The sequence below is a fragment of the Sander vitreus genome, chromosome 12 (assembly GCF_031162955.1).
Source record: "Sander vitreus isolate 19-12246 chromosome 12, sanVit1, whole genome shotgun sequence".
Classification (NCBI taxonomy): Eukaryota; Metazoa; Chordata; class Actinopteri; order Perciformes; family Percidae; genus Sander; species Sander vitreus.
In genome coordinates this window covers 24,412,492-24,425,675 of record NC_135866.1, presented here as the reverse complement: position 1 = coordinate 24,425,675, position 13,184 = coordinate 24,412,492, and the positions used below count along the sequence as shown (strand labels likewise).

General features: G+C 38.5%; 1 protein-coding gene across 6 annotated transcripts in view; it reads right to left on the bottom strand.

Moving 5' to 3' along the window:
* LOC144526998 (solute carrier family 12 member 7-like) overlaps positions 1-13,184 on the bottom strand; it is a 36,415-nt gene that overhangs the window by 17,735 nt on the left and 5,496 nt on the right. For all 6 annotated transcript variants that reach the window (XM_078264804.1, XM_078264808.1, XM_078264805.1 and 3 more), the window contains 7 exons: positions 11,383-11,474; positions 10,574-10,699; positions 7,669-7,815; positions 5,971-6,025; positions 3,443-3,573; positions 3,214-3,338; positions 3,014-3,118 (listed from right to left, as the gene is read on the bottom strand). In XM_078264804.1, coding sequence (XP_078120930.1) covers positions 3,014-3,118; positions 3,214-3,338; positions 3,443-3,573; positions 5,971-6,025; positions 7,669-7,815; positions 10,574-10,699; positions 11,383-11,474 — 781 coding nt within the window. The remainder of the gene's footprint in view (positions 1-3,013; positions 3,119-3,213; positions 3,339-3,442; positions 3,574-5,970; positions 6,026-7,668; positions 7,816-10,573; positions 10,700-11,382; positions 11,475-13,184) is intronic.

Genomic DNA, 13,184 nt, shown 5'->3' with positions numbered 1-13,184 from the left:
GGGAAACAGATGCCTTAGAACTACTGAGAAGTATAAATGAATGAAAGGAATTTTCCATTTGTGTGTTTTGCAATAAACCTGAGCCCCTGAACCTGTGGTGCTTCTATCCGGAGTTCAGTAATACATTAGCTTCGAAACAGCCAGCACAACCATCTCAATTCACTGCGCGCGCACACACACACACACACACACACACACACACACACACATACCCCCTGCATGTAGTTAGTGTTACACCTATTATAAACTAATGTGTCAAATCCATACTCATAACAACCAAGGCACAGCCATGAAACCCGCCAAAGCTATATCATCCCATGGCTATAGTCATAATTACAGCTACAGTCTAGCTGCAATGATACAGACATGAGCCAGAGCCAGTCACAGCTGAGAGTGTGCACCCACACGCCCTGTGGTCACAACAAGCAGCGGTCTACTCCGCCGCTTGTTATATGCAATTCAATTTTATTTACACTATCACATCATAACAACAGTTATCACAAGACACTTTACAGACAGAGTAGGTCTAGACCACACTCTATAATTTACAAAAACCCAACAATAAAGATAATGGAACAATGACTAGAAATAGTAGTTGTAGTTCATGGCATAGCAGGGCACTGCAGGGCATTACAGGACATAGCAGGGCACAGCAGAGCATAGCAGGACGCAGCAGGGCGTAGCAGGACGTAGCAGGACGTAGCGGAGCATTGCAGAGCGTAGCATGATACTCTCTAACTAACTTACATGATACTATGTTATAATCCAGCTCAGTATTTCAGTATTTCTCTGTCACAGGGAATGCAAAAGAATTTCTGAAAATATGGGGTTTTGACATTCTTGGATACATTGCAAACAGGAATTGCTAACTGAGCACTTTTTTGGGCATTTATTTGACAGGACAGCTGAAGACATGAAAGGGGAGAGAGAGGGGGGAATGACATGCAGCAAAGGGTCACAGGTCGGATTCGAACCTGGGCCAGCTGCGTCGAGGTGTAAACCTCTATATATGGGCGCCTGCTCTACCAAATGAGCTATCGGGGCGCCCGAATTGAGCATTCTTTTAATGGTGCCGATTTACTAAACTCAAACAACCAGACTTATCGTCTATATCTACTTTGGGTTTCATGAACCTACATGCAAAATGACAGTGTCACAGCATTATTTTTCTTGCTCTACTTACCTGCCGTTATTCAAACATATCAGATTCCAACTCTATTTCAGCTAGCATACCGGAAGGGAGACGTAACACGGGGAGAAAAGAAATGAAGAAGGTGTACGTAATAGTAGCTAAACAAAACATCACGCATCAACTAATTACATTAACAGCTACAGTAACTATATAAATATTATAATATATCAATATAAATATATTTGCCGTTACATTACATGGATGTTTATACACGGAAGATTACTGTCACAATTACTTTCCTTTCAAATAGCAAAATTCTATGACTTTTTTAAAGACTTTTAAGGATTTTGCTAACATCATGACTTTTCTAGGCCTGAAAAATAAGATTGAGAAGTTCCATAACTTTTTCAGGTTTTCCCATGACTGTGGAAACTAGGCTAATGTGAATGGGCTCAAATTGTTGCCGACAGCTTAGCTCACTAAGTCCAACATTATACTTTCTGTTTACACCCCCCAAATGATTATGAAAACCGTAGTTCCAAAACTTAGAGCAACGGATAGGGCTGGGGGCCCCACAGTGTAAGACTTTGTAAACCCCTGATTAGAGCCCGACCGATAAAGGATTTTTAAGGCCAATATCGATACAAATATTTGGTGATTTAAAAATCCGATATATAGAAAAATAGACAGCAGCAAGACCGAGTCAGTCATCTCACACTGATGTCTATTGAGCATGACATCCTTCGTGATTTGGATTTTAAGGACATAATAAGGGCCTTTTCGTCAAAGAAGACCAGACGAAAGCACTTCTAAAAAGGTAAGAAAGTGCTGTATTTATAGCTTGTGCAGGTTTTAAATTGTTGTGGTTATGCATTGTTTTAAGAGAAATGCACATTTATACTGCAAACCTTCTATAAATGTCATCTTTTTGGTACCTGGCATTAGGCCATGTTGCCATCCATGGTGCTGAATGGAGTGTGTTTGTGTGTCTGTGCAGGTGCATGTGATTGGTTCACAGGGCCCGCTGAGGCCAGAGAAGAGGCTCCTACTTTGATCGGTTGCTGTTCTTTGCTTATGCTGTTATCAGTTATTATCAATGTTTGTGCAGACAGGTGATGGTTGGTGATGCTTTTCATAATATCGTTTGAAATCATACTTTCACACATTTTGGTTTTATTATCACCAGAAGTTGCTGTGTGTGGTTGTTAAATAAAGTGTCTTGTGCTCAAGTGGGCTCAGTGATATTTTAATAACAATATTATGGTGTTTTCTGGCTCTAAAAGGGAAAACTCACTGTTGTATGTCTCGAAAGTAACTAATGCATTTTGTGATGTAGATTACCTAGATATGAGAACAGAGGAACATCAAAATATATTAAAGCTGATAAATAAAATGTATAAAAATACAAACTTAAGATATGAAACTTAAAGGGTTAAACACGAGTGTTGCCAACAGGGATGTTGTAGAGCGCCCTCTGGTGGACAAACTATGCTACGCCGACACTCATGGTTGAAGGGTGTTTCGTCCGTTTAAATATTCATTTATCTACCATTATAAATGCCGATACCGATAGTTTAGAAAATGTAATATATAATATCGGCCGATAATATCGGCCGATAATATCGGTCCGCCGATATATCGGTCGGGCTCTACCCCTGACCTACCATGTTGACATGAAACAAAATCAACCATACAAGCAATGTATAGCAATGGCAAAACATGGCAATGAATACCACCAACAGAAGTGCAAGTATTTCTCCTTTTGCACCAGTATAATGCACTGGAGGAGTTAAATTTAGCATGTTGTTGATAAGAATATGTCAGTCTTGAAAACATGACAGTGTTTAATGATAAATTATAGTTTAGCTGTTACTAACTCACTTATAGTCTGGTTGTTCGATGATCGTCTTGATGACTCCTGCATAAGTGGCCAAGATCGAGAGAAACACACAGGCCAGAAACACCAGAGCCAGTTTGTTCACATACCTGCAGAAAGAAGGGGAATACATGTGAGTCTGTGTGCGTGTGTGTGCATGTGCATGTATGTCATAGACTGTATAGGTGCTTGTGTGGATACTTACTTTACCCCTACAAACACTACCAGAGCCATCAGTAGCAGGCAGCATGTGCCATAGACACGCATATTGTTGAGCATTGCTGCATTTTGGCTTTCTTTAAACACTGTTGCTGTAGGAACAATATACGTCTGGCAGTGAGGAGACAGCAAAAAGAGAGTGAATGGGTCATTAATATGCAGCAGAAGTGACTACTGGCGTGGGTGACCTCTTATCTGTCAGAGTGGTAACATACCAGCAGAATCTCTATGGTGCCCAGTATGTACATGGATCCAGCAAAGGTGGTTCCGAGATAGAAACAGAGACCCACTGCTCCTCCAAACTCTGGACCCAGTGACCTGGAGATCATGTAGTATGAGCCACCGGCTTTAGAGAAATTAAATACTGGTTAGTTAGGCTACTACCAAATTTAAACAGATATTTTAAACTTGACTAAACACTACCCAAAGTTTGGTAACCCTATTTTTTACAGTTTAGCTTACACTGGGGATGATGGGAGAAGCTCTGAGTTGATCAAAATGTTAATATGCTCATCGGATTCACCTTTAGTCATTACCTAATGCTCACAACAAGTAAGTGTTAGAATAATAGGGAGTGAATGTCAGTATTTTCTGGCCCTTCTTATGCAACATACACACTGCCGTATCCCATGCCCCCAAGATTTGCACTGGGCTTTGAAGCCAATTTGACATAGCGGCCAAAGTAGAATAACAACTTCTGTGTCTGTCACGTGATGCCATGGGGCCCAAAAATGTTTTTTCCCAAAGACTTTCATGGCAAAAGAGACGTCTGTAAATCTATGGATACATTTTTTTAGCGTCACAGCCCTCCGAGAAATGTTTCACTATAAGAATTTGATCTATTTGGTCTGATAACATTTCGAAAGTCTACAACAGACGCACGACTAAATTATTTAATCCACATTGAAGTAAGTGGAGAGCTAAACCGGAACTTGCCAGCTCTACCTGCGAGGTCTCTAGTGCGCCATATTTATGGACCCCATAGCGCGGAAGCAGCATCGATCATCCGGGTAATTTTATAAGAGGAAATTGAATTCTTTGCCTTCATGCACTACCAAACAACTCTCATAGGAATGAACGAGGCTTCGCCTCGAACACTTTATCCAGATCTTATTATACATCCATGCCCTATCCTCTCGATTAAGGTTGTTGGGGCTGTATGAGGAAGACTGCAGACACTACTCGGGGCTGAAAAAGTCTTCTACAAAGCCACTAGCACTGATCATCAATCAAAGATAATGCAGTACAAAAAATTATTATTGCATAATTTATGATTTACGGGGCTTTTTTTGTTTGGGGGGGTATACTACCATTATTATGGAAAGCATAATAATCACACATAACCAAACCTATGCACCTATGCATTAAGGCTGTGCAAAAAAAAATCGATTCACATTCATATTCAAGCTCTACCGATTCAAAATCAATTGATAGAATTCCAAAAATCAATTCAAATTTTTATTTATTTTTTTGTTTTGTAATGGTGTGTATACTTGATAGGAATCACGCTATATGCAGGCTTTGCAGAGCAAAAGTTAAGTATTTTGGAAACACCACAAACTTGAGAACTCACATGGTACGCCATCACCCAGAGATTAACATTAAAGACGTGGACGAAAAACAATCCAAAGTACCTAACATGCCAGTCAACCAACGCACTCTTTCAATGCTCAATGCTCTAAACTCCCACCCAACTCTGAACGAAAAGCTCTTTTTATTTATTTAACAGTTTTGTTTTATACTTGAATTAAATGTATTTGAAAGCTGGCCGAAGCTTGGCACTTTGCAGTTTTTAGTTGCAAAAGTTTTTATTTTTGTATGAAGACATATAAATTAATATCAAACTACATTTAATTTGTTGTGTTTCTTTTCTTTTACATTGTATGTTTACTGCAATCACATGGGCAAAGTAACTATCGAATCTTGAGCCTAAAAATTGATACTGAATCGAATCGTGACAATTTCTGAATCGTGCACGCCTACTATGCATAAGTCATTTGTTTCTAACTGGCAGTCATTAATTACAATGGCTAATAGCTAGTGTACGCTGGAGTCTTTTAGTCAGTGCACAGCAGATCAGCTGAACATTATTAAATTGTAAAAAATGGGTCTTTCAAAATTCTTGTGAAATTTGTGTGAAACACAATTCCCAATAATAAAATAATATTTTCTTGGGTTTAAATGCATCTCTGAGTATGTTACAGTCAAAAAGAGAACTTCTTCAAGGAAACTTGTAAATTGTGAATCAACAGCTTCATATAAACTGGAATTATACAACTTATAATTAGGCTCTTATGTCTTAGCTTGCATATATCTACATTAAGAATATTCCTTCTTAGGTTGCTGCATTTGAATACTTTCAGAGGTCCGAATATCCACATATATAAAAGTATCCAACAATCAACAACCAAAAAAGCAAAGATTCAAATATTTTGAAAAAAATAAACAGAAATTTGTGTAGCAGAAATTTAGATTTACCCAGATGTATCTTGTGACCCCCAGGTTGAGAACCCCAGCTCTATATAACAGTGTAACTACCATATCATTTCCTGGCTAGTTTATAAATAATCAAATAAATGGATTTTTAAATTATTTATTTTTGCTGTGTTCTGTCATGATGCAATCACAATCAATCCTTCAAATTCTGGCAGTGGTAAATAATGAAAACACTGCAGTGTATCCCCCTCAAAGCAAACCATTACATTCAAATATTGCTAGTAGAAAAGAACAAAAAAAATTGTACCTGGGACAACTCCATTGGTTGCTATGGCACTCATTGATATGGCTGTGAGCAAGGTCTGCATGGAGAGAAAGAGGACAGTTATAGATGGAAGAATAGAGAGAAGTGTGCAGGCTGCATTGTATTCTTTGTGCAAGAACAAAATAATTTAAATAAGCTATGTTTGAAATGATGTACTTTCATTTCATACTGTTTTATTCAAGCTTGCTCAAAAAGTCACGTAGTCCTTTTGGCTCACTTTCAAGTGTAATATGATCACAAGTTACTGTATAGGGCTGGGTACCATTTCAATTGTTTCCCCCCCCATACAGACACGTTAAGTTTAGGTTTAGGTACTGACACAAACACTTTTCCAAATCTTTAGTACTTTATAGATACTGTACTTTTTGTTTGTTTTACAAAACCATTTTTTTTTTATCATTTAACGAAAGAAGGGAAACTTTTTTATTGTTAAACCACAAATTAAAAGAGAGAGGGTGACATATGAGAAAGACTTCTGTCATTCAAACATGGCAATGAGAACCTGTCATTCAAATGTGGAAATACGGTTATTAATCCACACGATCTTCTACAATCAGTCATTCCCTTGCAAGTCCAGATTGTGTTTTCTCCCAAATAGGAAAGAAAGGGGTAGAACTCTAGAGCTGAAATGGCTCAAGGCCTCCAAACGTTTTTTAACCGTTTTTTTAAACGCGATCTTTTTCTAAACCTTATCAAGTAGTTTTGTTTCAATTCACAACACTAAGCACGTTTAAAACAAAGTCATTGAGAAGGCAGTGCCATGTACGGGAACGTAATTTTTCGGAGACAGGGTTGTCTGAACTTATTTTAAGTCATGTATAACAAATGACCGAGGGGGGAAGAGGAGAGACAGACACACTATTCAAATGTTAAATGTTGCTGTACAAAAACTTTGTTTAAATAAAATCTACTATCTATGCAAAATTTCGGCTTGAACAGGAACTATCCGATCAAAGTAAATGAATAAAAAAGGAGATTTTCTACACACTAAAAATGAGGGTTTCGTTATGCTCCAGAGCTACAAAAAGGCAATAAAAAAGCAGAACACATATTTAAAAGACAAGCACAAACTGTCAGGTATTTGACAGTTTTTGATACTCTGTGCTATGAACACATTTAATTCATTAAATGTACAAGTACTGCGGTTTTAATACCCATTGGACCTAGTGAAATGCTAAACAGTCTCCTAAACAGCACCACCAACATCATCTTTAGGCTCTGTCATCTCTTTGGTCTAAAGCATCGGAGCCTGACAGGGTGGGTATATATTGTAGAAGGGTGTTGTGTGCGCTATTAACATCGCATCACATGAGTGATGAGCATGTAAGATCAAACTTTTCGAACAGTCAGCTCTCTGTTTGGCTGTGGAGCTACTGACGGTTGTAAATAAGACAAACCTTGTGCTTCTTGTTTTTGAGCACCCTCCTCTGAGCTCATGCATGGAGATTAATACTGTCATGAATCAAAACCATACATTCAGAGGAGGTTGCATTGACTGGCCTGCATTGTTTTCTGCCATGGCATGGTAAACCTCAGACTAAACATCAGACGTGTCATTGTTCCCTTCAGGCATTTACAGTGCTTAGTTACTTAGTGGAAAAGGACTTGTTTGTCTTTCAATCACTGTCAGCAGAAAGTCAATATGTTTAGTCAATATGTTTAGATTTATTAATTGCTCACACAGATGCAGCAAATGGAGACGATGGCGAAGGATCCCAGGATTCCTGCGGTGCCGACGATCCAGGTGAGACGCAGAAAGAGAATCACGCCCAGAATATTCTGCATGCAGGGAAGGTAAACTCCAATGAAGGTTCCCATTTGGGGGACCTGGGGATGGATAAACACAAACACCAAATACATGCACACAGATAAGAATCAACAGGGTAAACAGATGAAAGGAAGGACACCCTAAAATACATCCCTCAAAAATGTATATGACCTCTTATCTGAGGTGACATCCTTTCATTTAAAAGGATGGTTTGGATATTTTGTAGTGGGGTTGTATGAGGTACTTATCCATAGTCAGTGTATTACCTACATTAGATGGCGGTCGGCATCACCACATTTCTGTGGTGGTAGTTTCCAATTGTGCAGTGACATGTGAGTGTCTATGACTATGAGTCGTGATAGTCTATATAAAACAGAATGTCTGTATTTTCGGTGCCTGCTTGCTCCCTTTCCCTGCATTTCCTCTTGCAGTGATCTTGTAAAAGAGCAAAGAGATGACCCAACATTTTAGGCTCTGGACAGCCAGGCTCTCCCAGATGATGAGGTGGAGAGTGCAGCCTGTGGTTATTTCCTCCAAGACCAAGTTGGTGAGAAAGTGGGTTCCCCAGGGGGGCTGTTTTTGTGGGGGATGAAATTGTGCAAATTGGTCTGCCGTCTACAGTCAAACTTACTGTACTTCAGACATGACTGATGTCTCTCATACTTACACACCGCACCACTTACCTAATGTTTAGTTAGTTTGTATTAAGTAAACTACTTTTTCATTGAAATATCTGTGTGTGACCTCCTTTTTTGTTGCCGGCCTTGAGCCAGGCGGTAACAATGCCTATGAACTACAATGACTATGGATAAGCACCTCATACAACCCCACTTGAAAAGATCTGACCTATCCCTTTAAGGCAGCTGTAAAACAGCCTTACATGTGTTTATCATATATAACATTTTAAAATGTGTAAATTATTCTAAGTATTAGTCTAACATGCAGCGAATTAAATCTGACAAACCTAGCTTTGACTTCCATTACAGGCTATGTGTAGGGGAAGAGTCTTATTTAGCATGATGGCTGGAATCAGACAATGGGACAATTCATATTTATAAACTGAACTTGAACTTCTTTCAAAATGTTAAAAGCCCCATCTGGAAATGTTCTAAGATAGGCCTATATAAAAATACTCTGTTTTGAATAATAATTTGTGTCTGATATGCGTTTGTTTTTTTCACAAAGAAAGTTAAATCACCTGGTAAACTTCTATTCTTTCTCCTTCATTGAAATTCTCATGAAAATGCAAATATTGTTTATTTTAAATGTTTAACTGCTGGACACAAGATGTCTCCTACATCACTGAAAAGTCATTTCTCAGTGTATGTGCTGTGGAGGTTTCAAATTCCCACTTAGCCACAAACTCTGTACATTGCATATTGAGCCTAATTGCATTCCAAATAAAAGGAAATCAAAAAACAGAAGAAGAAAAAAGAGAAGTGAAAGTTCAAATGACACTGAAATTGTACTTTACAGACATCTTGTAATAAATAAAATATTATAAATAAAATAAAATATTGTCCATGATCCATACAACAGCTTTCGGTACAAAGTAAAATTATTGTGCTTAAACTCCTACAGTCTCACTAGCATTATCCTATGTTATAATATTTACAGTATGCATTACACTGCACAAACAAGGTTCTATATACCTCTACCACTACCCTCCCCAAAAACCAAGCGTACGTACCATTTTCTGAGTTACAAACACTTTGTCCTGCGCTTTCTCTTCTGCACTTAGTTGTCTGTCTGAATACTGTGAAGTGCCTGATGTTGATTTCAAGATATCCCACATCTTCTCCCCCTCACTCTCTTTGCATAGTCTGTCTTATTCTTTTTAGTCTCACATTATCACATAATGATGAAAAAACACAGCTATCGTTCAGGGGGCGGGTTTTACTAAAACATCATCAATGCTTCTGCTAAGCTACAGTACAAGGTCCTACTGGGTTCCACCCAAAGACAGCAAGGCTACCAAGGAAGCAATAAATGTTGTCTTGGAGCACATTTTCTTAACTCTTCTTATCTCAACAATATTATTTAAATCCCAACTGGGAGCAGCATACTGCCACCAGAAATATAGCTATGGAGAGCAACGTTTTTTTTCCTTTTTTTTTTGTGAGAATTTGGGAAACAAGTCCTCAAACCTAAATGACAGACTAGGTTGTTTGCCAATGACTCAAAAAACGACAAATACTGTATGACCGTTTAAGGTCTATTTAAGGTTGTGAAACAGTCGCACACTGGCAGTTTTAAACACGTGGTTAACATTGTGACACAGAACTACTCGGTTAAGTTTAGTCAACAAAATTACTTGATTAGGTTTAGGAAAAGATCATGGTTTGGGTTAAACTGAAAAATTAATATTGGAATTTCTTTAAACCAATCACAATCGTCTTGGGCGGCGCTAAGCGCTGTACGGAGCGACGGTGCTTCTGCAAAATAGCCTTGGGAAGGAACTTGTGTTGGTGGAACGTGTGTACGCTCAAAAGTTGTTTTAGTCGTGCAACAGAAAACTCAGATTGGACAGATAGTCTAGCTGCAGCAACAAACGCAAACCTGTTCACGATTATGTTTGTTCACTGTGAGCGGGAAGCCAGTTTTGATATTAAATGACATAAGGAAATCAAGAAAATGGATTTGTGGTTGAAACACAGCAGCAGCAATACAGCCAAAAACGTGGAGAATGACAATTTTCCTCAGCGAAGCACAAGCCCATGTTTCCCTGGGGTTTTTTTTCCCAGGGGGTATTGGCTAAAAGAAAATGTACAACTTTCAGTATCAATATTTTCACTAGCTCAAAAACCAGGTCCTTACCACGACAGCAACCCTCCTGACCCCATCCTCAGCCTCCTCATGCTCACGAACACCCTGTGTCAGGTTGGTGTAGTTGGCCAGCTTGTTGAGAAGAGATGATACCATAGGGTGACTTTCCATTTCCTCCTGCAGATAGACAGAGAGACATGCATAAACAAAATAAAGCAAATATATTCTGTACAACGTCTGTACAGTGTTGTGTTGTTAGCACTCTGCTAGCAGGTGCACATAGACTTTGATACTAATTGCCAGGCTTTCAACCAGAACCAAGATGTATTACATATCACATAACTCCTGTTTTAACCTCCTTACACTGGCTCCAAGTATGTATACATTTAAGATCTTATTGATTTATTTTAAGGCTCTTAATGGCTTTGCTCTTTGCTAAATTATTGACCTCTAGTACCATATCGCAGCCCGTTTGAGCTTCTCATTCAGAGGTTTTATAGAGGTGGGAGAGCCTTTGCAGTCAGGGCCCTTAGGCTCTGCAACTTGGCCAAAGAAATACTTTTACATACTTTTTTTTCTCCCTTTTTACATACTTATATCAGAGCACTTAAACTGATTTTACTTACATTTTTCATTTTTATTTTTTTTACTTAAATTGTGTTTTATTTAATTAAATTTTTATTTTCTTCTATCATTACTGGACATAATCTTCCTGTACCATAGATCACATGCAACATGAATTTGATTAAAAAATAAATAAATAAAAAAAATCAGCTTTTTGGACAATGCAGACTTTTACATGTAAATCAAATGTTTTTATAAGCAGTGTACATTTGGAGAAATTTCATTTTTTGTCTTACCTCAAACAGGGCCATGTTCTTGCCTTCATAATAGTGTTCTCCGTCATCGTCTGAGTTAATGAATTGACTCGACTCTCTCCGACTGTCATCTCCTGTGGGATACACAGGAAAAACACACCCTGTTAGATGCATACTATAGATAGAGCAGCAAAAGAACAGAGGCAGCAGGATCACCAGGTACTGTTCTTGTGTAGTATCCGTAACAGCTGTAGCAGCGCTATAGGCTGTATTGTATTGCTAGCAGTGATGTACTGTAGTCATAGTCCTAGGAAGGCCTTTTCACACTGCATATTCATAGCCCTGGGCTAAGAGTTGACCATGCATAATTTAGCCCCTTTTCACACACACATTGTTAATCTAAGCATAGGGCTATACAATTCAAACTGCACTTCTACTAGCCCCAGCTTAAATATGCATTGGAAGATAAGAAGTTAAGAAAAACTTTGTCTTTGACAGGGCAAGCTCAAATTACAGAAAATACATATAAAAACATAACAGATACAGATAGAAACAGTGTAAAAACATTGACAGTGAAAAAAGAAGCCTGACTGGAGCTGTAGGATGTGTTGTCTATGTATGAATGTTCAGTGTGGTGATGGCAGTGGGGATGAAGGATTTTTTATATACGTTTTTAAACATTCTAAATGTGTCCCACTTTGTTTCCTGGGCCCTGTTTCAGAAAGCAGGTTGAACAAACATGATTAGTCAATTTAAACACTGAAATGCTATTAAAGCACACTCAGACTACGCTAATTTGTGTTTGACGGACAAACGCACGACTAACATCCAGGTTATTTAATGGACAGAAATAACAGCAACATTGAGCCATCATAAAACGGAGAGAAAACAGACGGAATGTATTTATGTCCGTACGTCTGTTTTTAAATCCATCAAGGACACAAATGTAGCAGATCGACTCTGAAAGACACTCAGAGTACAAAGTGTATGACGCAATGCATCATAACATAGATTACTTGTAATCGATTACAAAAAAAATCCTTGCCAACTATTTTAATAATTTTTTATTATTAGTTGTTTTAACATTTGCCCTATTGCTAAATCATATCATAAGACAAATTACATAATTAATCTCTTCTTACTGTTCATCTGGTTCCACAGCTGAATAAATAAGATTAAAAGGTACTCTAAGCGATGTCACGTGTTTTTTAGGCTACAACATGTTTTGTCACATACAGCAATCATCTCCTCACTATCCACAAGCTGCCGGTCCCCTAAACACACTGTAAAAAAAACGCGGTCTCTGTAGACAGCCTAGGGTCCACACACGGCAACAAAAACAAAGTGGTCCAACCTGGACCATGCAAACATACACAAACCGTGTTCCGGTGTTCAGCCAATAACGGACAAGAACGGGACGGGATGAGGAGGAGGGAGGAGCGAGCTAGTCTTCGTTTTGTTTGAAAATACTTTGAACGTCAACAAGAAGTAATGTCATCCAACATCGCTTAGAGCACCTTTAATATCAGGTAGAACCATCCAACATCTGGCTACACCTGTATCAGCCAGAGCGACTGTATAGATTAAGAGCGCTTCAAACTATTTTTTAAGAGCCGTTTCTTCTAAAGCTTTGTGATAATATGGTCTTATTCTCTTTACAGAGAATCAGGGGTCAAGACAGACAAATTAAGGCTCTGCCCACAGTTTAGCCGTTTGCTACAGTCAGCTTTTGTAAAGACAAAGCTGCATAGAGTAACATTAAGATGTGCCTTTTAAATGGCTTCTCAATTTGGTTTCTTTTGCATGTGGTGGTCATGCAGTGGTCTCAGTTTATTAGCTTTGGT